This window comes from Gadus morhua, chromosome 15 (assembly GCF_902167405.1).
Source record: "Gadus morhua chromosome 15, gadMor3.0, whole genome shotgun sequence".
NCBI classification, from domain to species: domain Eukaryota; kingdom Metazoa; phylum Chordata; class Actinopteri; order Gadiformes; family Gadidae; genus Gadus; species Gadus morhua.
Window position 1 is genome coordinate 3787152 of NC_044062.1, and position 26210 is coordinate 3813361.

Sequence of the window (26210 nt, forward strand, 5' to 3'; positions counted from 1 at the left end):
ACATACGATCAAGAGGGGCACCTCTCGAAGACTTCAAATCCATTAGTCATGTGTTATTAGCTTTTAATGAACAAATCTGGATTCCAACAGCAGCAGACTGTCACAACATCTTAAACAGCCTTTCCATAATGGCCAAAAGGTATTAATGTACTCAAACAGTGACTTGCACCTGGCATATTAAACAAGGCATTTGTTTCATTAAGTGGCTGACTCTCCCGGTTTCATCCTTCGTTTGGGTCTGTGCCAAAATACCTGCGTTTGGTCCCATATACATTATTCCTTTGGGCATATTATACAGTTTTCCCCCGTTTAAGTGCTGGTTTGTCCTCATGACAAGTTGAGGGTTTCCTCTGTGCCGAATCCACACGTCGCCACTTCAGTTTTATGACACTTAATTAAACCAATGTAGAATCATTTGTAGGATTTGCATTTTTCCCACCCCGCTGGGAAAAACGCCGGGAAAATCTCAAAACCAATCTACGCACGTTGGGGTTTTAATCCTAATCTCGACATCACTCAACATCACCCCATCGCCTGTTCCTCGGCAAAAACCCCAGAGGGGTTTTCAGGGCGCCGTACCTTCATACCCGGGGGGGCAGGCGCATCGATAGCCCCCGACCAGGTCCACGCAGGTGGCCCCGTCCGCACACGGCCCCGTGCCGCACCCGTCCACCCGGACCTCGCACAGCTGCCCCTGGAACCCCGGCGCACAGCGGCAGGTGAAGTCGGGCCCCTGGTCCACGCAGACGCCGTGTGGCGAGCAGGGGTGACCCACGCAGTGGTCCACCACGCCCGCCTCGCAGTAGGGCCCGCTGAACCCCCCGGGGCAGGTGCAGCTAGCCAGGGGGCAAGAGCACGGGTGTTCATTGAAGCCTTCGATTCAATTCAATACCAAACATTTGGATTTGTTAAGGCCCTTAATCACAGGTACAGTCTCAAAGGGCTTAAAAGGCCATATATCTATGACACCCCCCTAGCCCCCCGGAAAACACTTGATTAGCAAGGAAGAAATCTGGAGAAGGAACGCAGAGTGGGGTGTCCCTCCTTCCAGGGATGGTCAGGAGTGCAGGACTCACCTGTACCCGTTAGCCCCACCCCCCCAGGCCAACCAGGACTCACCTGTATCCGTTAGCGCCCCCCCCCCCCCCCCCCGGCCTCCAGGACTCACCTGTACCCGTTAGCCCCGCCCACGCACGTGGCTCCGTTAAGACACCGGTGCTGAGCGCAGTCGTTGGTGTTTATGCGGCAGTTGGGCCCGGTCCAGCCAGGTGCGCAGCTGCACGTGTAGCCGCCGCCGCCGCCTCCGTCCAGGTAGCATCGTCCTCCGTGAGCGCAGGGCTGCAGACGGGGAGCAGACGCCCCGTTTAGGGATCAACCGATCTAGATTTTTTTAGGGACCGATACCGATCTTTTTCATCAGCTTTAGCCGATGACCGATCCGCCAATACCGATTTTCTTGTGCCGAATTAAAACCGATACTGCTTTTGCTCCCTCAATTTACATCATAAAAATTACACAGTGATGATAACAAATGTCAGAAGTCTCAATTCAAAAAGGAAAATGAATTGAACTGTCAGTGAATAATGCCGGGACAAAAATATAAAGAATAAAATAAAAATAAAAAATCGGCGAAAAAAATCGTCCGATGGCGATATATCGGTCAATCACTACGATGGTTCAGGTGGGCATGGAGGAAGGCGGGGGGGGAGGGGGGGCTTCACTGTGGTGTTTCACAGGAGTCCCCCCCCGAGCCATACGGGAACAGCAATATAAACATTACTAGGCAATGACTCTGCTAATAATTCTGCTGATCAGGACTCGGTGTGAATGAGGGGAGTTATTACAGAAGGCAGGGCGCTTATGAATACTGATCCTTGACTTACGGGCTGAAGTTCATATAGTCTATCATGTAATGTGGAAATTGGGTAACATGCAGGTCATTGGCGGATGGACCTTCAAACAAGTGGGCTTAATCGTCTTCCTCCGCTGAAATCTGATATTCTTTTATATTTGCATACCCAACACCTTGAGGCATGGGGCACAAAACCCCCAAATTATGAGTTTGTTCCTCGTAAAATACATGGCACGGAAACCCTGAAAGAATGACCATAAGTGTCCAGGAAAATCATCAACCTACCACCCACAAAGAGACTGCATTTGAATTTAAATTGAACCTGAAAAAAAAAAAAAACACCAAACCTGTAGATTTGGAGGGCAAGGCGTGCGGCAGGTGTAATTCAGCCCATCTGGAAGGTCCAAACACTGGGTCTGCGGTGGGCATGTGTTCCCGGGCAGCAGGCAGGCGTCCATATCAAGCTCACAGGCCTTACCATGGTAACCTGCAGGCAGAGTCAATCACTGACATTGGCCGGCTACAATAGCAGTAGTTTAACCTCAAGTCACCTTCTTTTGAATACAAATTGTACCGAAGAGACACGTTTCCCGTTGGCCTAGCTACTGTGTTTTGTTATCGTGAAATTCGGCTTCAGTCTATGAATAAACCCCCACAACATGATTCACACTGGTCTGAGAACTGTTACAGAATACTTTTACTGGATATATGATCCACTCAGTCCGGCGTCGTCGATGTATTCAATCATATTTAGTTATGAGATAGATGGGAAATATAATATAACCTAACAATATATCCACTGTTTCCTATTACTCTGACAGTTGTTTTGTATATATACGTATTCACACACAGACACAAACACAAACATTCATATATTTATGTTTGTCATCATTTGAAAATCTATTTATTTGTAAAACACTATAAAAAACTATAGATACTACATAAATATAAAAAGAGTAAAACCGAGCTGTGAGATACACTGCCTACTCCTCACCCGGTACCGAGGTGTACATGGACTCTGGTAGTCGGCAGGACCAGCTGGCAGGGAGGCTACATGTGCCCCCCCCCAATGCCAGCATCAACCAGTTCTCCTGGGGGTTGGCTATCAGTTTACAGCAATGAGCGTAAATCTGGACACAGCCGGTGAAGCATAATAAACAATTACTGGAAAATTATATTACCACGGGCTTCATACGGCGACACTCACAACGCCTTAGTGGCTTTACTGAAATATGGCAGAGGGAGCGCGATGATTTATACAAGGGGAGAATCACCTGTCAATCTCAAGCCTGTCCTGGGTTGTGGAGAGCCCCTTAAAGATAAACAGGGCGACGTTTTTATCACCGCTGCAGGGCTCGCTACGTGGTGGCGAGATGGGGTTCATCTCACATAGACACAATAAGAATTATGTACTGTTCCTCAATACAAATGAAAAGTATGCTCACTATAACCAAGGCCGTTTGATAATAAAGTTAATCAATTTACTATTAAGCAGACCAAGAGAAGTAACGTTAAAAAAAAGTCCTTAAAATCATTTAGTCTCAGTGATCTTGCTCAAGGTTGCCTACAGCTAGACTTCGGTCATGGGGTTTCGGACCCACAACCTTTCGGGGGGCGTGGGGGTAGCTAAACAACCTCACTGCCAGCCCGTCCGTCCTCCCTCCTCCAACCAGGAAGACTTCCCTTACTGACCCTTAAGTCTCAGCCCCTGGCCTCCTGAGCCTTCTCCAAGCGTATGGCTTGCGCCTTCCCCATTGGGGCAGAGGGATTGTGGGGGTGGGCCAACGTACCCTCGGGACACTGGCAGCGGTAGTCTCCCCCCAGGGCCACGCACGTCCCGTGGTGCTGACAGGGGCCGGACTCACACTCGTCCGTCTGCGTCTCACAGTGGCGTCCTGGTGGGGAGGCGAGGGGAGGGGAGGGGGGGAGGTGCATTGAGCGTGTTACTTATTGTGACTGTGAGAACATGATGCAAGGTCACATCATGGAAAGATGGATGATGAGAGTGGGCGTCCTTATGGATGGTCGGCTTATTGTTCATTTATAAGGAAAAGAGCAGCACCACACATAAGGTATATAAGGCTTGGTTTACACGATGACGGTCTGAACAGAAGACGCAAAAGTGGCGTAGCGTCTTCACTTTTTATTCCGCGTTTAGACTAGCGTTTTCGGGAGGAAATTTGCGTGCATTTGGTGACGCAAAAGTGTTGAATTCGATTTGGTATGCATGCCAGGCGGCTAGGCGGTGCTGTGATACACTATCACACAACACCGCCATGTCTGAGCGCATACGTAGAATCTTCCTTCTTCTCTTATCCGTGCCGCAAAAACCAAAAAGATCCTTCTCTGTTTAGTAATTCTATCTGAACATATCCTGCACATTTCGTGGAAAGACTCCTGTACGCTTGTTAGAGCTGCCAGAGCAGCTTGAAGGTCCGACGCATGGAAATAATCGGACATGTTTGTTTATTTCCTTATACTGGCACATGTATGTGACGTAAACGCGTACGCGACGTGAGCAGATCTGAGCAGTGTTTTGCGTCTTGGCAGTGTAGACGGAAACGCTACGGGGGAGCGTATTCAACTTTTCCACTCTGGAGGGTGGTTACGTCGCTGTCACGTCTAAACGAAAACTAAAAATATTTGGTTGTTTTTACCTGCAAGCGTCCTCGTGTAAACGGGGCCTAAGATACAAAGGAAGTGGTTCGGAGAAGTTTACAGCCAGTATGTGTAGCAAAAGGTTTCTTAAGGTTAATCGATGTACTTATTGTGTATAAATGTGCTTTAAGAGAAGGCTGCGGGAGACTGCGTCCAGTAAATGATGCCACGTGCTTAAAATAACCCTGGTTCTGCAATTTGTAGGACAATGAGGCTGAATGGTGCACTGCTAGTGTTGTTTATGCTGTCAAGTGAATTTCACCAAGCGTGAGCTCTTGCAAATGAAGAAAAACAGTCTGAAGAAGTTAAATTGGTCATGCATGCTCTATTTTGATTTATGCAATAGGGGGGATTTATTTAAAGGATTTTGCTAGTTAAATTGGTCTTAACATTAGCCGACACACTGAGACTAAGCTCACAAAGTGGAGCTCAGGACTTGTGGGTTGCCGGTCCAATTCCCGGTTCCCACCTGGCTGATTTCAAGGTGCCCTTTGTCAAAACTGACCAATCAGAACAAACTGGTTCAGACCGCACATTTCCCCTCCCTGAAGCAGAAGTGAGCAAATCATCCACTAATATAATGAGGTTACATGTCTTTATCTGTGACATGTCAATGGCACTTAGAAATGTGCAACAAGGTGTTCATTTATAAGGCTTGTTTTTTCGGAGCAGAATTAGATGTTTGCTGCGTACATCCACGTCACCAGTACGCCAAAATAACTACTGCCCTGGAGTGGCTACCCTTCTATCATCATCATAATTGTCGTACAAACATTAAGTCATTAGTCATGCCTATTGCTGTTTTGAAAAAAAATCTATTCATGCATTCTGTTAAATCAACAATTAGCCCACTCATTTCCTATTCTGACTCATTTCTTTTTCAAGTTGTATGCCTTATTAATGTTATTATTAGTATATCCATCATAGAATGCAGCATCGCCACATTTCTGTATGTTACCTTGTCTCATTAGTAAGACTAAATGCTGAGAAGACGTTAGTCTGGATTACATACATGATTTATGAACAGCAACTAAGAACCAGAACAACCAGCGATCCAAACAAGAACAACAAAAACGTAATGAAAAAAGAAAAGTATTTTTTATATTTTCTCTGTGAATCAGATTCATTACTTCCCTCTTCGCCTCGCTCTTCTGGTTCTCATCTGCTAGTTGCCTAACCGTTGGAGCCAGGCTTGACGAAAACAATTCATCAGCATCATTGTCCTGTGGAAGGACTTGCATGATGGGGTCTTCAAATTGTGTGTTGCTTTTAGATTTCACTGGGGGGGGGGGGGGGTATTTGTAAGGGAACTTTGTGTGGAGTGGAAGGCCGGGATGGGCTTGTGACCAGAGTTGGAGGTGTAAGGCACCATTGGTGGCTTGAAAGGGGTCAAAGGCATTTATAACCCATTACGACAGTATTTATTAGCAAACATGACCTCTGCAGGTCACTGCCCCAATGAGAAGGCCAATGTGAAGGCCTCAAAACTCTTCATTGGTTGTGCAAGGCAGGTTTTTTATAAACACTAACTGTTTCTACTTGGTTTTGGCAAAGGAGCGGAGAGTTTAGAGACAGACTTACGTGCGTGAGAACGCCTGATTGCAATAGTGTTGGACATGAATAATTAAATCAATCATAAATACAAAATCAAACCACAATATGAATGGCATTCGTTGGCCTATTCATTAAATATAGTTCTGCCGTTATCGTATGCCTTTAGCCCAAATAGGCCTTTCTTAAAAACATTCCACCATTTCCCCCAGAGAAGGGATGTTTCTTTACCCCGTCAGTACAGCCGCGTAAGGCTGCGCGCCAGGGTCGAAGTTGAAGTTATTTAACCTATTAAGCGACTCAACGTCGGGCGCTGAAATTGATGCCTGGCCCGAAGGAAACCCGAGTGCGTTTCACACGATGCCACGGCACATCAAGTGAACGCACCTTGGAGCGAGCGCTTGGCGCGCGAGCATGGGCGACTCACTCGACGTGTTGTTCCCTGCCTAGAAAAGCCCTCTGTGTGTTTACATTGAGACATTTAGCAGACGCCGCTACCCGAAGCAGTGCACGGGCGACGGCTGGGATCAATACACGGCGTGTACGCCGGTCCATTAACCATGCAGCGGGTCACGCCTCACGCATTCACATGGGAACGTGGGCAAAGGCATTTATGTGGCGGGGGAGCTAAAGCAAACACGACGGCGACCCGGCGGTTAGGCCCACCGCCGCCGCTGTCGTCGTCGTCGTCTCCGGGAGCAGGCGGCGTTCTAGGTCGATGGTGGTGTTTGGTTTTCTTTGACGGTGTAATACCGTCCTTCCAAGAGTCCGCATTGTGGATGTTGTCGTGGGGACCGGCTTCGACAAACGGATTTGGTTTCAACCCTATGGTGTCTGAATGCACCGTTGTGAGGCGCTTTGGACAAAAGTGTCTGCTAAATGCTTTAAATGTAAATGACCTTCGCTAGGACCTCAGCTTCTACAATGCCGTTCAACACTGAACTGTAGAATAGCACGCCGCATTCATAGAAGTGCCTCACGGTCTAGATTGAAGTGTCGCAGTGGCGTTATACATTTGTTCAAGATAAATGAGACGTTGAAATATATATAAAAAGAATATTCTGAAGTTAGACTTGGCCCTCATAGTTGTTTTCTTAGTTGTGTACTTACTTAAATGATTTAATTATGTTGAATAGCATGAAGATATATTGCACGATGTGTAAGTATAATCTGATCCCTCATTGGCAAAAGGGGTACCTAGAAATCTGAATATCTAACTCGGAACCGTCCAAGATGTATTTTTAAACGAGCTGTCTCTCAAACCCGGGCTGTGGAGGATTTTCAATATTTGATTTGGTTAAGGGACAAAGAGTGACACAGAAGTGCTTTGAGGAGGCAAGGGCTTTTGTATTCTACGTACTTCTCTTAAAAGAGGCATCCACATTTTATTGCCCAATTTTCACTTTGTAAATTTTTTTTTGAATTGTCAATTATCTTAGGGACGCAACAAATGCCAATTCAACGGCAACACATGCTGGTGAGAATTCAAAGCCTTGCTCAATGAACGATGAATGCCGGGGACTCCAGTCAAACATCCAGTTAGGATCTGGGATTAGAGAGAATGTGGAGCATCTCGGCAAGCCTCCGAAATTAAATTGGCTCTTCTCGGCAGCGCGGCTCACAATTCCAAAGCTAGAATTGCAAGATGCCAAAAAAATGATGAATTCTATCAGTCGCAAAGACCTTCCGTGTTGTAGGAGACACTTTCCCATTACTGGAGTGGCGACAGATTTGAGGCTTGAATAGGGCAGAGACACGCCTGTCCGTGTGGCTCTACGTTAGCACTTACATGATTGACAGCTGGTGTGTGTCAGGATCTAACCATGGAAGAGGACATACTTTTTTTTTCTCCAAGCAATTGGGAAAGAGATGTTAGGGCTTTGACTTTTGCCCAAAAATCATATTCGAAGTTTGTTTGTTTATTAATATTAATATTCAAATATTTATTAATAATATTTTGACTATTAAATGCCTTCAGTAAGACCTGGATTGGCCTTTGCGAGGTTTGTTTACCGGCATTGCTATGGTTACCGGTCTTGCGTGTTCCAACAGTTTATTAGGTTTCTAATAAATCACTGTCTAATCAATACTTCATTCACTGCCTCTTCCGTGGTCATTACAATATTATGAATAGACTGCGTCGGGTTCTCCGACGTCCCTCCCTCTTGACCTGCCCATAACAGGTTCCAATATTAAGGGCTGCCTAATATTTGTTCGAATTTTGATTTATTTTTTAATATTCAAATTATATTAGAATAAAGAAGTTCGGAGTCAAAGCCCTATGATTTGTGTGTATGTGTGTGCCAGTATTAGTGTGTGTGCCAGTATGTCTTGTGTTTCTTTGTTCTCCAACCATGAATAGACGTGCAATTGACCAATCTTTGAATGAATGCACTGCCAACCCCCAGATATGAAACCACGGCTTATACAATACTGTGTGCACACTATCCAACAGGGCCTTTGGTGGTCATGAAACGCAGTGTCGTTAAGCCGGGCTGTCGTCACACGCAGAGAGCCTTTTTGACTCTTGCCCAGTCCTTGGCCAGTCCCACCTGCTCTGTAAACCAATGGGAACTCTCACAGTCTTCCATCACGCCGTAGAAGGAGGGGGGCTCAGGTGTGCCGGGCCAAGGAACTCATTTGGCCAGAGGCCAAGAGATGCATTGGTTTCACTTTCGCTTTCACCCAATATAAACATGTATTACTTGGCTGTCATCCGCCGCAACGTATGACACACGGGCCCACCTGCTGGTAAATACTAAACCACTGAAGCCCCCTAAACAGAGAGTAGGAGAGGGAGAGGGAAAGAGAAACAGAGAAAGAGACACAGAGAGAGCGCTCCGTTGCAGACATGTTTACCGAAGCCACGGCAACTGACAAATAAAGTCTGAATTCAAAGTAATTGAGTCGTACAGAGAAACCGACTCAAAGAAATAACTCAAGTTTTCTATTTTCGTTTAATGAATAGGACGCTACTTAAATTTTGATTACTCCTCATAGATATGAACCACATGTAATGCGTAGGAGCGAACGCAGGCACGTTTCCCCATTATAACCGCAACGGATATTCCTACGCAAAAAAACATTTCAATTCTTTCAAACGTCATTAAAAACTGGAGACTTCACATCTAGGAACAGCGATGGAGTATTGACAAGCAGTCTCGCATCCTGTGCACCACGTCCACCGATAAACCCTGGCCCCCACAGAAGTGTTTGCAGCCTGTCCAATGTGTCGGCGTTTGCGCGTACCTGTGAAGCCCAGAGGGCAGATGCAGGAGATGAGCTGGGTTGGGGTCAGCGGGCCGGTGGTGACGCAGGTGGCTCCGTTCACACATCTCTGCGGGTGCGTGTTACAGGCGTCGCCCACGTGCTGGCAGAACTCCCCGGTCCAGCCGGGGGCGCACACACACTGCGGCACACAGCGAAGGCAACACCTTATTCTGTTTACCGTTCACTCCCCATGTGCTGTTCACACACATTTTGTTTAGCCAAAGTGATTTTTGAGGATGCCTTCGGGGTAGGCCGCCGACGTCAGGGTTAAACCGACAACCTTTCGTCTTGAATACAAATCCCCACACTATACCAGCCTGCCTCGTTTCATTCTAAGCAGGAGCATTACACCTATAAATCAAACACTCCATTGTCAATGATGAATACAGCGGCACAAACCCAAACCGACATGTTACCCTAAACAACTTAACAATTACTAAAATATAAATGGACTGGCAAGCGAAGGCGCTGTTGGTAGTGGACATCATGGCTGTGATGAAGTGCTGTGTGCAGTGAGCGTCTCGAGGTAGAGCTCAGAAGAAAGCAGTGCAAGAGGAGTGTGCTGCCGCTAGGACAGAACAGCACTGATGAAAACTAATTAGGAGCCGTGAGGCATTATGCAGCTCTCTGAGGTATTGTGTAAGAACACGGAAATTCCCAAGGACTAACCAAAAGAGAGGTAAGTACGACTAAACCCGTCCATCCAAACATTATGTTCTGTTTTTGTTCGTTCTTGTGTTGAGCACGCTTGCTAGAATTTATTATCCTGCCGCCCCCATAAAATATATAAAAACCCTGAATATGAAATAGTATGTGGCTAACACGCTTATTTATGTATTGTTTTGATATAGTTGAACTCAGATAAAGCACGCTAGGCAAAGTTATAGCAGCCAAAGCCTAAGCAATATATCTTCAAAAAGAGAAAGGCGTCGACAGCAATATAGAGACATAATGATGCACACGAGTTATCACACATCCTAAATAATCTGCTCAGACAGAACCCAAACCCAGACATGCATTTAAGTCATAAACAACCCCATATGTTTTATCATAAAACAATGAGCATTATTACAGCGCAGGGCACATCAACACACACAGACAGACAGAGAAACAGACACACAAAGCCACACACACATATTTCCTGACAGACCATGCAGCATGCAGTGGGTCTGTCTAGGGTGGGCCGGTAGATGGGCCCAGTTTCAGGCACCGCAGAGTCACATAAATATATATTTTGTTTCTGAGTACTTCATTATCCAGGAAACATTGAATTACTGACCTTGTAGCCGCCAATTATACTCAAACACAATCCCTCATTCGGGCAGTTGATATTGAGCTGCCCGCAGTAGTCGATTAGTTCTTCACAGTTCTTCCCAGCAAAGCCTTCAAGACATCTGTGGGTCGTTGTCATCAGAATCAATTCACCTTGCTCAATAACAGGCCACACATTTTAGACAGGATGCAGACGGACTAGAATACATGTTGGCTATGCAGTGTACACTGTGTGATTGGGAACGGGGGGGGCTGGAAACTAATCGCTTTTCACAGAGATATCCTTTTCTTTTTAATAACGCTAAGGTAAAATCCACGGTGAAGCAATGATTTATTTTTTCCGTATTAAAGAAACTAAAATGGTATTATTGAACCGAGGCGGATGAAAATGAAGCAGCCTCCGTGAGTTACTGAACTCTATAATAGGGTTTAGGCCCCTTCCTTGAAAAGGGAAAAACATAACACTTGATGTCGAGTGCAGCCTATCATGATATCCTGTTGAAAAAGCATTTGCAAACAAACTAAAAAGCGTATAACAGTGTTTCTTACGTCCTACGCGCCCACAGGCAGCTGTACACTTCCATTATGATCACTGGATTATAAATCACCTTTGCAATGTTTTGCAAAAACATAACATAAACATAACACTCACAAAATACTTGTAAACATTGGAGAAAAAAATCTATCTCAGAGAAAATAATATGAATTTTCAGGTAACCTCTGAGGTGTGTGTGTGTGTGTGTGTGTGTGTGTGTGTGTGTGTGTGTGTGTGTGTGTGTGTGTGTGTGTGTGTGTGTGTGTGTGTGTGTGTGTGTGTGTGTGTATTTGTGTGTGTTTCTGTGTGTGTGTCTGTGTGTGTGTGTCTGTGAGTGAGTGAGTGAGTGAGTGAGTGAGTGAGTGAGTGAGTGAGTGTCTGTGTGTGAGTGAGTGAGTGAGTGAGTGAGTGAGTGAGTGAGTGAGTGAGTGAGTGAGTGAGTGAGTGTGTGAGTGAGTGAGTGTGTGTGTGTGTGTCTGGTGAATGTGTGGGTGTGCGTGCGTACATGTGTGTCGGGGGGGTGGGCGGAGAGGGGATGGTGCCAGACAGGTGGGGGGTGAGGCGGGGACAAGGTGGTGGAGGCTGGGGGTGGGGGGGGGAGTTCTGGCATGGCCTCGATTAGGCCCCGGAATGCACATCACCTGCAGTCGTAATCATCTCCGCGGGAAACGCAGCTGCCGTTGTTCAGGCACGGTGACGGGAGGCACAGCCCGACCCGCCCGCCACACACTGGGTCCGGGGCGCCTTCTGCACACGCACACTCCGAGGCCTGCGCACGCCAACACACGACAAAACGGGTCAACTCGCTTTTTCCAGTGGGTTTAGGTTTCGCGTCAAAAAAGCCGGAGATCACAAACAAACTGAAGGGGAGGGGCTGCCGAGTCAGTGGCGTGCATTCAATAGTACTGAAAGAAAAAAACGATTGCAGGGATATTACATTTTTGTAAGAGCCGCAGGCGAAATAGCTGATATAATCTGATAGACGAGACACCACCTCCTCGGTTGGTCGATACATATATTAACGCAGCGATGGTTCATGATGAGAAGGGTATTTCTGGTATTCAGTATCACGAACATATCGTCTGCACGGACATCACCCTACGTGTTCCAATCGGTCGTCTGCTCGGCGTCTCGGGCAAGGCTACTGTTTCGTTTTGTGCATCTGCGTGGATTCTACTCATGGCAAATATCAATGACAAAGATGTCACGGCAGTAAACACCGGGAGCCGCACACACACGCGACCCCGGTAAAAAACTTGGTTAATTAATATTAACTCCGTAAATATCGCTGTAAACTTGAACTCCAATGTTAAATGCTAATTTAACAATGACGTAGTTAATTACATTGTTGTTAAATCCTCATTTAACTCTTGGACTTCGTCCAATGCCCATCCTCAAAAGTTTAACAACCCTCACTAACCCTCACCCTTCACCCCCTTCACTCATCATTAGCTAAGCACCCGAACTCGAGCGGCAGTTTGGAAAAACGACCTCACTCTTTGTTCTCTAAAGCTGTGTTCCTCCACTGGTCAGGCCAAAAGACCCGCATGTGTCATTATTCATTAAGTCATGACCCAAAAGTAATTAAGAATTTAACAATATTGCGGTCATCAACAATGCCTTCGTGTACTGTTAAAAACACTGGAAAACCACCGAAAGCTGAAACAATTGGGGCTAAACGCGACAAAAAGGTAAGCCGTTGAAGCATGAACTAACATTGAAACATTAGTTAATTCATGGGCTTCGTTCTAAAGAATGAGGTTTGGCATACGCTCTGATCTGAAAACGCCCTCGCGACCCACTTGGGCCCCGTCCACACGAAGCCGATTTCATGGCGAAACCGCAAAGGTCTTGTACGGTTCGGCCTTCCGTCCACACGAAGCCGGTGAATCCGCTGACCGAAACCGTATACTTCTGAAACCACCCACGGAGGTGGTTTCAAATCTACCCGGTTTCGTTTTGGATTCGTGTGGACGCCTGAAACCGACTGAAACCGCAAACCATGACGTCATCGCCCCACCCCTCGACCCTCTAGCCAATGAATGTTAAGCCCGCGGTGTCAAAGAGCTCACAACAAAAAAGATGATGGCGGACTACAGGCTTGTAATCGTTCTGCAGCAGATCATGTCCCTTGTTGGGTTGCTAAGCCATTATTTATTGAGACTGTTGACTGACTGTTTGTTTGTGTTGTTAGTGGTTCGGGGGGCAGCCTTTATGCGCATGCTCGCCTCTTCTTCTTATTACATTTTCTTCTGGATACTGTAGCAGAAGCAGCGCCCCTTATGGGCCTGGCATGTGTACTACAGCGTTTCTACAGATCTACCCCGTTTCGCTTGACTCCGTCTTTACGGAGATACTCCGAAACCGGATAGATCGAAACCGGAACGGTTTCGCCCGTTTCGGCTTCGTGTGGACGGGGCCTTAGGTGACACGACCCACCACTTGAGAACCCCTACCCTAAAGGGTCGCATCTTATAAATCACATTTGACTCGAGACACTGGAATAAAGACAAACTAGCGTGGCTCACGTTGGCGCAGACGTCCGGCTTCCGACACCCGAACGTCAGGCAGTTCACGGCGCACGTGGGCCCGCTGAAGCCGTCCAGGCAGCGGCAGGAGAAGGAGTCGCCGTCGAGCTCGCACGTCCCGCCGTTCACGCACGGGTCGGAATCGCAGGCTAGGTTCCTCCTCTCGCAGGCCGGACCTGAACAAAACAAAGGCAAACCGCTCCAATGCCTGTGGAGCATTCAGTTCATCCTTTTGCCGTGTGTGCGCGAAAAGGTTGAAAGTAGGAGAATAGTCCTGGTGTTGTTATTTCCGCCTTCTGATTCATGTGGTCTAATAGTTTACACGTGGTTTCATATGGTGCTGACCAAGCTTTCAAAATGTCAATTATAATGACTCAACTAATTATCTAGATGATTTCTTGTATGCTTGGGAAAAATCTTGGAAACAAAAATTGGTGTAGAAATGACTCGACAACTCCTCTTGACAACTCCTTTCACGAAGTATCATGAAAGGAATACTCCGAGCAAACACAGTGTGTGCGAGCAAACCGTGCTTACCTAAATTCTAAATCACCCATCTGCAACACCCAATGTAAAACAGCCAAAGTGTTATTTCATACCTCCCAGGAGAAGCAGACACAACGGCGTCAAAGAGGGTCCCCTTCCCATAAACCCCTCAGAAAACGGGAACACGCCGCGTCCCTCTCCATTACCCGCTGCTAACCAGCGCTACGCCGACACACTCCACGCCGCCGTGACATTGTATGCAAAAAGATAAAATTAGATTGAATTCACTTTGGGTTCAAGGTGAATAAAACTTGATGTTATTCCCTGGCGGCCAGAGTTTCATTTTTGTGTTCCTCAGATGGTACCAAGTGATTTATCTATCCGCCGGCTCCCTTCTTTTTTCCCCCCTGCATATTCTCCTTAATCCCCAAGCCGATGCACCTCCTCATGTCCCAGAGGCTTTCCGCAGCCTCTCAGTGGACATCAATCTTCCCGTGTACACCTTTGGGGCTTTGGCTATTCTTTTTACCGTATTTCCTACTGAAATCTTAAAAAAAAAAAGAATAGGATTTTTCCACAAACACCTCCGAAAAAAATGTGTGGCGCCGCGGATATGAATTTTTCTCGCCATTGATGTGTCGCCTCTCACAACAAATCGATGTCATGAAAATTCAGGTTGGACTTCTCATGTGGCACACTATCGCCATACCCCACGTGGGATGCATGTTTGTATACATCAGTACGGAGGTGATTCATAGCAGTAGTTCGGGAAAGGGAATATTGAAACGTTCCAAAAGTCGTTATTCGGATTGGAAAAATCAATTACAATCCCGGCACCAGAAACCCTCTTCCCTGAACAAAAAGACAAAAAAGCTGGGGCCAGTCATGCCTTAGAGCTAATGCCTAGGGGCGTCCACACAGGAGAGTCAAATCAAAAGGAAAATCTCATTTGAAATGTCCCATGAGTTTGCCTCATTATTCTGTGCGCATAGACTTTGGCCTGTGAGGGCAGCGGCTGCTGCTGGAGCCACCAACGCTCCATTGATTAATGAGGCAACAGCAGTGAGAATGTTAAGGAAGCATCGGCTCCACAGAACTCCCAGGAAGCTGCTTGAAGGGAGGGGCGAGGCAACAAGCACACACACACACGCACACGCACAGAGACAAGCACATGCTCACACATAAACATGCACGCACACACACAGAGAAACACACACACATAGACAGACAGACAGACACTCCAACACACACACATAAAAACACACACAACCACACACAGACGTACAGACAACCACACACACACACACACACAGACACACAACCACTCAAACACACAACCACACACACAATTAAACACACACACACACAAACACAAACACACACCATGACTGAGCAAAAAAAAATGCTAAAAACCACACAGTGTTGGTGCATGCAGAGAGGGAGTTGGAGGAGGAGGGGCATGATGGATTCATCTAGCTTAAAGGTAGATTAGCAATGTGTAACAAACACTTTAAAACGTGGCCCTGGTGTTGACAGGGAACACATACATTTACAAATATAATGTGTGGCTACTTTTTGGGGGGATGAGTTGGATTTGCAACTAAATAACAAGGCATTGAAAACAGCAATTCATTGTCAAGGTTAGTTTAGAAACATTTTCAATTCCAATAATAATTTATATATTTAGTTAGGTGTGTGTGTAAGTTGAGTGTGTGTTGCCATGCTAAAACCTGAACTGACAGAACAAACTGGAAAGCTACAATAATGTTACCAGCAAAGGAACATAAGCATGAATTACTGTGGAAGGCCACCAAAAGCCATAACACTTGAAAGCCAATTGCGTTTTTACTTTTATATTTTGTGCTATGCGTTATGCATCGTGTTATGCTTCCCATTTGTGTGCGACAACCATAAAACCAACATATACATTGCGAGAGCAAATAACCCCCATTTGCATCTTAAAGTGCAAACGCCTCTAGCACGTGGTGATACCAACGACTCCATTCAACCCGTTTATAGGCTCGTAAGGGCTTGCCACTTCCTTCATATGCACCCCGACATCACAGATCATAAAGTGTGTCTGCATAATACCAGTCTCGCGATACCAGGCCATCTGAGAGCTTGTCCGCCTACCAAAAGTTTGGTGGTTAGGGGCTTGAAGGGGGCTTGTAACGCACACTAAAAGACTGACACCCCTTGCATTTGACAGGAAATGTCGCCTCACCGTAAATCCGATTGGTTAATAGGTAGGGCGGTTCCTGTTTATGATCCACATCAGTGATTCGATATTGACCCATCCCTTCCCCCAAGAGCAGAATCTCCCTGTCATGTTGGGGTGTGGGACAGTGCTCCACAATAACAAAGGCCTGGATGCTCAGGGCCCCCTATTAGATGGATTCAGGCCGATTGATTTATCACTTACAATGCTGAAAAATCACAAGGAGCGTTCAGCGATGGGCGGTGGGTAACTGGGTGGCAGCCATTAAGCGCTGAGAGAATCGGGAGGCGACGTTGACCTACAGTTCCCCTGTTTGCGTAATTCCAATGTTTCAGAAAAAAACATCAGAGCACCGGCTTACTTGCTTAAGAAACTAATCGTTTAATGTTTAACTTTGTGTTCTTAGGCTTTCACATTACTCCTCTCACTCCAAACACGCTGCAGCCCCTTATTTCTTTCCCCTTTTCCTTTTAGATTTGTTTAGTCTCTTATTGTGAAAGCGGCGGCACAAGCAAAGCGTCGAGAGCGCCTAAGGCTAGTTGGAAACACTGCATAGCGGACGGCGCGACTCGGCCAATTACTGCAGCCCTGCTAGTCGTGGGGGCCGACCTACTGTGAGGGCAGAGAAACTCTTTGAAGCAAAGGCAAAGGCCTTTAATTGAACAAACAACCCGAGCACAGAACGTGGCATCCAGCAACGCTTGGCTAAGATGAATGGACGCCTGTGTTCTGGGCGGGTTTCAGACGTTGACTTGATTACACTTGATTGGATTTGTTTTCCGTGAGGTCAGGCGTTAAGTAGTCCTACGAATCAGACTTTTCTCTTTTCTGCGGACGAACTGAAGTCTGGGGGTACGGGGCGTTTCGCTTTCTAGGCTGCAACGTTTTTTTCGACCTATCGTGGTGCTGGAGACGGAGATCTGTGGCCGCCTAATTTGATGAACCCAAACTCGGTCAGTCGTTAAAAGGTTTCTGTGAAGGTTACAAATTAACGCCATGTAGACTGGGCAGTGTAGAAACACACTCATTCAAATCACCGCCTCAAAACCTCATTCAGTCACGCATATTCATTTTCTTCCGTAAAATATCTCCGTAATGAAACAGGAAACGCATAGTAACTCCACCCCTTGCAGTTATTGGTTTTTCGACCCCACGAAAAGCTAAATTTTCCTTCCTAATAATTGCGGCGTAGGGACACTCCATGCTCCACACTGTCAAGTCGGGCGCCAAGAGGGGAGGAGCCTAATTTGGCGTCGCCCAGAGCTGATATATATTTGACTTTCACATTGACCGATCCCATTCCAATCCGATATTGCGTCAGCTGTAATAGAATGAAATAACGTTTTTATCGATTCCTTTTTCAGAAACGTACCACTATTCTGCAAGACAGCTAATTAATCAAAAAAGCAAGGAGAAAAAAAAAAGCGAATGTTTTGTTTTCAAAATATTTGACCTAATTAATCTGAGATTTCATCGGGTTCGCTTTAGGTGTCGATCAGCTGCCGACAGCCCAGCCAAGTGCCTAAAAGGGCAGTCCACCACCCAACATACTGCTAGAGACCATCTCACCCGCTCACCCTTATCTGTGTGGTGGACATCGGGCTGAAGGCGTATTGCTAGATACATGGTCGATGTACGATGGCAGAGCAGGAGCTCACTATGATATCGTGATTGTTGTGCTGTGCTGCTCTGTGCTGCAGCAGAGAACAGACACAGCGCTGGCTACATTACCGGAGAAGCCCGTCTCGCAGATGCACTTGAAGGACACTGGTGACACTTGAACACATGATGCCTTTGGACAGACTCTCTCACAGTTTTCCCTTCCAATGACTTCGGAGCAGTTCACCCCTGAAAGAAAATGAGAAATAACAACATCACAAACACTGAATTGGAATCAGATTGAGCCGCAGTACTTAACCGACAACTTTTGGTTGGATTCAAAAATCAATACTAAAACATTGGGTCTGCATGAAGGTTATTGATTTGAAAACAGCTTAAGAAAGAGGTGATTAAAAATGAAGTTAAAAATCGATATAATGTATAGCATTCAATATTTATTTATATTTACTGGGCTGATGATAACACTTTAAATATGAAATAGTTGTGGAATGATAAAGCGTTGAACTAGCAAAAACAATGAAGTTGCATCAGGACTCAGGAGTCATTAATAGACTTTCCTGCCCCCCCCCCCCCCCCCCCAAAAAAAAAAGGACTACGTCCTTACCTGTAAAATGTGGAGGACACAAGCATTTATATGTTCTGTGGTCTGCATCGCCGGATCCATCGCTCAAACAAACGCCTTTGTTTCCACACGGGTTGTTCAAACACGCGTCAAACTTCTGGCACAGCATCCCGGTGTAGTGCTGGTGGCACTGACAGCGGTACGCCTCGTCCCCGGGGCCGGCTTGACAAATACCGTTCCCGGAGCAAAGGCGAACGAGCGGGGAACTCTGACAAAGTTGCCGCCTCACGGACACGTTGAGCCTGAGGCCCAGCTGGCAGAGCTGCTGCCCGTCGCCCTCGTGCGTCGCCGCGACGAAGTAGTGAAGGCCCGGGACCAGGCGCCCGACGGGGTACGCCGGCGCGCTCCCGATCGTACCGCGACCGAAGAGCGCCCCCTCCGACCCCCCCCGCGGCCCCCCCTCGGCGGAGCAGCTCTCGAAGCCGTCCTCCGAGACGTCGGCCAGCCGCACGCCGTACGACCGCAGGGTCTGGTCGGCGGACAGCAGCAGTGTGTCTCCGTGCTGCAGCTGAAGGGGGCAGATCTGCGGGTAGGCGAGAGGTCGCTGGGTGGTGAGGGCCGGCGGGGGGGCCCCGGGAGTGTCCCAACACTGGCCCCGGTCCATGCAAATGTTCTCCGTCAGCGTCAAATTGAGCGAGACGGCGCGGGGCGGACTCTGCCACTGGAGTGAGGCTTGTCGAGGGCAGAACGTTTGGCAGCGGACCGCAGGCACGACGAGGCCCACAAGGAGAGCCAGGCCGTAAACAATGCTGAATAGTGAAATCCTCGTCATGGTTGGCTTTGCCCGATGTCGTTCTTAAGTCCCCGCTTGTTGTTTCATCCGAGCCGGATGAAGGCGGTCTGAGACTTTACTCGGAGAAGTCTGGAATGATCAAAGGAACATGGTGTTGTAATTGAATCCCGGGGCCATTTCTTGAGGTCCAGAAAGTCCAAATGGGTCACGATGAACGGCATCGTTACGGCTAACCTGGGGAAGACAGAGAGCTTTATTAGTGCTTGGCAGACAGAGAACCTCGGTGCATTTGTCTCGGCGGTGAATAGCGCTGATGCCCACCGGGTTGCTTTCATAATGGTAACAAGAACAATTGTTCAGACATGCATCTGAATTCGGTGTAAAATGCTTTGTATAAAAGCCTCTGCTTAGTCAGTAATACCCAACAGGGGGTACAGTTACCCTAGGGGGTACAGCAGCATGTTCCAGGGGGTACTTTGTTAGGATTTTGCTTTATTAAAGCTACAAAACAAACATTACAACATGAAATATTAATATTTTTTGGATTAGCTAAACATCATATCTGATTGGTAAATACATTTAAGACCAGAAATAGGAGTACTTCTCAGCATCTTCCATTTGGAGAGCCCGAGCCCCTTTTGATTAATAATGATGCTCTAAGACAATGATGCTCAAAAATATTAAGGATAATAATAGTTTAAAGGAAATCCTTTGTTCTTCTGTGTTTCTGAGCTGTACTGATGGGGCTGTGAGAGAGTTCATGAGACCGGTAGGGTTGGGAAACACTCTGATAAATCAAAAAATTGTGAACAGCAATAGAAGCACCCTTATAATAAACTATTAAAAAGAAAAAAAAACAGCTGCGAAGGAAATTGGCCAGCGTTGCTCTCATTATCAGGCCCTGAGTTTGAAAAGCAGCACCAAAAAATATTTTTTTTGTTCATGGCCAGCAGTTGTCAACACCGGATGTTGGGGAGGTGACATGGTCATACATTGTGTGTCACTTACTAAGAATTATTTTTCTCAGAAATGGGTCGGAGATGAGGGCGCCCTTTGTTTTCGGCCCTCAGGCTCTGCGCTAGCCTGGTCCTACGAGACTCTTGTACTTAATTTCATTTGCACAGGGAGTCTGGCCACTCTCCATTGACAAACGATAACTCACCTGAAGGTGGGCGTCTTTTGGAGTTCAAAACTATTGGATCTGCCCAGTCCCCATCTGGATCTGCCATAAGCAATCGCTAACGTTTGACTACAACTCAAACTAGCGCACGACCTCAACGTCATCGTGCTCAGCCACTCCCTCCGTTCGCTGATTGGACAGCCAAAAAATTGGCTGCAGAAAAACCTGTGAATATACCACAAATCCAGACGTAGTCCTGAAGGGAAATCAAAATTGAGTGGTAGTACTCCGCTAGCATGGCGGAGCCATGCTAGCGGAGTACTACCACTCAATTTTTGATGCATGAATTTTTGATGCATGAAGCTAGCATGGCGGAGCCATGCTCTACTCTCCAGCCCTTCATAAACAGGACAACACAGTGTGGGACCCTATATTCCCAGACGGCTCCCCGAATCGTTGTGTCCTGTAAGCCCGTAATGACTGAAATGAATAACTGCATGGTGATAAGTATGCAGACCGTGGCTGTGTAGAACTATTATCAATAAGGAGAGGGGAAGGAAGGACAGGCACTGGGAGTGATGAAAGTGAATTAAATTGCAGGGGAACATAAAGCCTTAATTAAAGCAAAAGTAAATTGGGTTATTTAGTGTATTAAGGATCACTAAAATAATATAATGGAATAATTAAGAAAAGGGCTAATGTAGTCTACAAAAAATGAAGCCTATTGCATTTTTAATGTTGGAGGGCTCACAGTAAAAGAGAGGTAGGTGTAATTTGTCCTAATCACAAAGCCTTTGTAAGAGCTTATTACAGGTAAGTAAGTTGTTGTGTTAAATCACCATAATCTGCCAAAATGATATTGGCCAGTGTAAAGCATATTGCAAAATGACACATTTTCAGCAACACAAGCTGCTCAGATTGGTTTCCTTATTAGTGAAGCTTCGGTGATCCTTCTCTCAACGTCATGTTTCCAGAGAAATGTATAAAGCAAAGGATAGATCCGGTTACTTACAAGGTTAGAGAAATTGCATCTTTTTCCTTTACTTTATACTCTTTTGTTACTTTTTTTATCATCAAGGCATGACAACTCTTTTGTGTTTAACACCGCTCACATACTGTTGCAACAAAGTTTTGTGACGGATACCATGGCCATTGTCGTGGTAAAAGGTCAAACGTTGACTGGATTCAGTTTGTCTCCAGATCATAATTCTGTTTTGAATATTCAATCTCAATTTGAATCGTCCACGAGTCTCAAACAACAACATATTTACAGGGCAATCAATGACACATAATCATTTCGTAAAACGAAAAACACATACGATGACATTAAAGCCGACACAAGCAGCATTGCTTAAAAATAAACTCAAGCGACCTTGAATAAAACTTCATCGCACGTAAAGCACATTTGGCTCTGGTCACAAACAGCTCTCTCCCCGCTCCTGAACGAGCCCATCGATTAGTTTTCAGGAGAATAACGACAGAACGAGAGCTGGCTAGCCGTCAGCTGATGCAATGTGTCAGTAATTGTGGCTTTTTTTTTTCCCAGGCTGCAGGTAGTCTGCAGTCTGAATTCAGATGTGCAGGGGGATTGGATGCGTTGGCTGAAACCTTTTGTTTCCTCCTTCCCATTCAACTACTTACATCATGTCTGTTATACTGGTGCATATCACACACATAAGTTAATAGGAAGACGAATGGTTTGCTCTGAGTTTCTATAAAGTGGAAGCCACGACAGGGCACAGCTTTCACGGAGACCCATTTCCCAGGGAGACAGAAGAGGACAAAATGTGGTTTCCTCTGGGGGCAGAAAAAGTCACACAGACCTTAATTAACTCGAAAAGCAAAAGAAAGCAGTCACCAGCCAATTCTACCTCTTAAATGGGCAGCACGTAAATAAAGCAACAGTGAGTTGATGCTCCAATATTTGTGGGTGAATTTCTGCCATTTGAAAAGTCACTTTAGTTTTGGCTCGTTGCTTCTCACAATCAGTGGCTTCGTGAATTTATCAGAAGAAAGACACGATTTAATCAGTACTGATGCATGCACCGACCTGCTAACAGTGGGGAGAGAGAGCGAGAGCTCTTCACGTCACGTCAGCTGTCGACGCAAATGCCTTTGGGCTCTCTTTTCATCTCTCTCTCTCTTTGTATCTCTCTCTCTCCGTCTCTGAGTAGCTATCTGAATAATCACTAGTGCCACTCAGACACACCTCACAAAACCCTCAGACCAGAACTTCCTCCATGCAGACCGCAAACCGATCAGACGTAATGCCTAAAGAAGATCTGCACATTGCAAAAACAATCATCTAGAGATAGAAATTAGCACCTGCTTTCTTTTATGTACGCCCACAGTCCCACAGGTATGGCTCACGCCCATGCTTTCTCTCCCAACCCAAGAAATGGTTCCCTTTTGAACTAATATTATACTATTATCATTGAGCATCCTTATTACAGTAGTATCGCAGAGGCCCATAGGTGTTCAAAAGGAATAAGCCAAGGCGTACATGTATTCCTGGTCTTAACTTGAGCCGCAACACTCAACATATACCATATTTCAACAAGAATTCATCCAATATTAATATGCTGTGCCATAATTCTGTTTGTGACAAATCAAAGTCGACAACTTTACCCTCCGGTCATCAAACCCATAGGGAGAACATCCCCCCGGTTTGGTCTGGAACCCATGTTCTAGATAGAATGTTCCAGAATCGTCCTAGAAACGGCTTTGCAGTACTCTCTTCATGGTGGACAGCCGTCCACTCTAGTGCTGAACGATTAATCGAATTCAAACCGACATCGCAATGTAATAGAACGTGATATGCAAATCACAAAGGCTGGGATTAAAAAAAACTAAAAAAAATTCACTGTTACTTATACTGACTGGAGATCAGTATGATTCGTATTTATTTATATTTTACAATTCAATAGTTAAATTAAGATGTTATACTGTAATATCCATTCATGCATCAATTCGACTCAATACATCGGCCTGGCCTAAAGGAAAGAGCCGTTTATATGTTGACTGCTTCCAATGTTGTGTTGGTCATACTACAGAATGATTTATTGCTTAGTTTAGTGAATAATGGAGACGCATACTAAATCGCAATCGCAATATAGGTCTAAATAATCGCAATTACATTATTTCCCTAAATCATTCAGCCGTAGTCCACCCTGTATCAATATGCTCATCTAGTCGTTCCTTCTCTCTGACCTAACCCCAACGCCTTCCCCCCCTGGACGCCAACAAACTCATTTGCATTCACAATTCGCACACACACGCACACACACACACACACACACACACACACACACACACACACACACACACACACACACACACACACACACACACACACACACACACACACACACACACACAGCGTGATGGCTTTAATCTACTTGTTATGTCACCGCATAGTGGCACACATAAAACCATCCATATCGTCAAAGTCCTGCACCCAAGGAGGAGTTAACCGTATAGAAAATACGCTTGGAGGGCCGGTGCTCTTAAACTCAAAGGGGCTCTTTTAATACCAGCGTGTAGATTATAGTCTACTGGGAATTGTGGAAATCGAGGCTCATCATAATTCACCAGAGCGCAGATGAGCACAATGGGTTTTAAACATGTAAAAATCAAGTATTTCTCTCGACATGGTAAATTTGCGGAGACGCCAGCCAGCCTGAATGGAGCTAGCATGATGCTTCATATTCCTCTCTCTCTCTCTCGCTCTCCAGATATGCTGTGACATCAATGAGTGTCATAGAGACCTCCAGCTGTGCGCTACTCCCTGGGACCCCCAGACTTCAAAGTAATGTATAAGTACGGGTTAAAGTGGGGCACTGCCAGGAGGAATGCCGGCTCGCTAGCCGGCGGATTCGCGCCTGTGAATGGCTTATTTTTCTGTTTTGAGGCAAGACTTTCATCAGCTGCCAGTAGTCCTCTCTGGTCCACGGTGTGTTTTCATTTCATTCAAGAAGAGGGGGAAGGGGGAAGGGACTAAATCAATCCCTCCATTGTGGCGCTTCGAAGCGGCCCTTCTGCCTTTCTTCTGACACACACTAAGGGAGTTTTAGAAAGGTGGCCTTAAGATGCCCGTTCAATGAGACCTTGTGTAAGGCCTGCACAAGGTGTATAAATGGGAAATGCTTTGCGACATTCAAGAGGATCTGCTTTTTAAACAGAGGAAGCCGTCGTCTGGTCTACTTTAAAGATGCATTTGAATATCTCACCACCGAAATCTTCACAGCACTTTGTATTGGAGAGCAGTCCCTTTAGATTTGGTTACAATGGAGTGGCATCAGACTATAGGTAGGCCCCCACGCTATTGTGATAATGAAGATATAGCCTGTGATAAAAGCCTATTATGGTTGACAATAATGTTACTAATGTTCTATGAATAAAACATTATAATACCAATTATTATTATAAATACACCTTCTGCCATACATAGATAGATAGATAGATAGATAGATAGATAGATAGATAGATAGATAGATAGATAGATAGATAGATAGATAGATAGATAGATAGATAGATATATAGATATATAGATATATAGATGGATAGATGGATAGATGGATAGATGGATAGATGGATAGATGGATAGATGGATAGATGGATAGATGGATAGATGGATAGATAGATAGATAGATAGATAGATAGATAGATAGATAGATATGTAGACAGACAGACAGACAGACAGACAGGCAGACAGGCAGGCAGGCAGGCAGGCAGGCAGGCAGGCAGGCAGGCAGGCAGGCAGGCAGGCAGACAGACAGACAGACAGACAGACAGACAGACAGAGTGATAGATAGATATCTCTTCTGCTCATCCTTTGCCTCTTACTATTGATCAGACAGATAAACATGAACGTTAAATGAGTATTCTGAACGCCTCTCTTATCTCTAGATCTATATATACGTGTTTTGACTCAAAACATTCCTTGAACGTTTCCAAATGAGTGACAGCAGCGCCCAGTGCAGCACCTTCCAGGCGCAGATGATGACCACTGATTCACTTTCAGAGTGGGTGTTACATATCTGAAACGATGGCTGGTAAGATTTGCCAGGCGTACGTGTTTTTAATTTTAGCAATGGAGTCATTTAACTACGACGACATGATTTTGCCCCAATGACAAAAAATGTCGGGCACAGGATTTAGTTTGGCTGCGTAATCTGACTAGATGGCCGGACCATCTGTTGCATCAGAGCAGCCCACATGGTCCGCTAGTTACACACACACAAATGTATCTAGTGCGTTAGAAATGATTGCTCACCATCATTTGAAAAGTAGTTTTGTCTTTGGGTCGGCGAAATGTGACCTCTTACAGACGAGGCTTGAGCTTTCGTTCAACTGTGCTTCAAACGTTGTCTCTTTTCTGTGGAATAAAAAAAGGCGACCTTGCAGCCGCGCACAGCATGGGTAGGTCGCTAGGGAAATCCGATCAGACGCGCTTAGCATTGGAGCAGTCATACACCTGTTGGCTGAGTCCTCATCCATGGACCCCGGCCCCCTGCTGTAGCCTTGGATCATAGCGGGCAGCTCCATTTCCTTTAAAGCTTTGGTTTCGTTTGATAGCTAATTAATGTTGGTATTATGTTTAATTAAATGTCAATTTTTAGGATTTACCTCAAATTAAAATGGGTTTAATTCATTCGAGTGATAAAAAATGTATCTTCTTATTATTGTGTAATGGAAACATGACTTGTCTTGGTCTAAAGACTGTGCCTACTATATATATATATA

General features: G+C 45.8%; 1 protein-coding gene across 1 annotated transcript in view; it reads right to left on the minus strand.

Moving 5' to 3' along the window:
* The window catches only part of eys (eyes shut homolog), a 130188-nt gene extending 104308 nt beyond the window's left edge, over positions 1 to 25880 (minus strand). Inside the window, exons 1-12 of the mRNA XM_030379716.1 lie at positions 25741 to 25880; positions 18595 to 19579; positions 18029 to 18218; positions 17556 to 17581; positions 13667 to 13842; positions 11780 to 11907; positions 10611 to 10725; positions 9311 to 9470; positions 3643 to 3747; positions 2200 to 2339; positions 1169 to 1338; positions 580 to 836 (exon numbers count right to left, since the gene is read on the minus strand). Of these exons, the coding sequence (XP_030235576.1) occupies positions 580 to 836; positions 1169 to 1338; positions 2200 to 2339; positions 3643 to 3747; positions 9311 to 9470; positions 10611 to 10725; positions 11780 to 11907; positions 13667 to 13842; positions 17556 to 17581; positions 18029 to 18218; positions 18595 to 19384 (2257 nt within the window). The 5' untranslated portion in view covers positions 19385 to 19579; positions 25741 to 25880. The remainder of the gene's footprint in view (positions 1 to 579; positions 837 to 1168; positions 1339 to 2199; positions 2340 to 3642; positions 3748 to 9310; positions 9471 to 10610; positions 10726 to 11779; positions 11908 to 13666; positions 13843 to 17555; positions 17582 to 18028; positions 18219 to 18594; positions 19580 to 25740) is intronic.
* Positions 25881 to 26210: the final 330 nt, after the last annotated feature.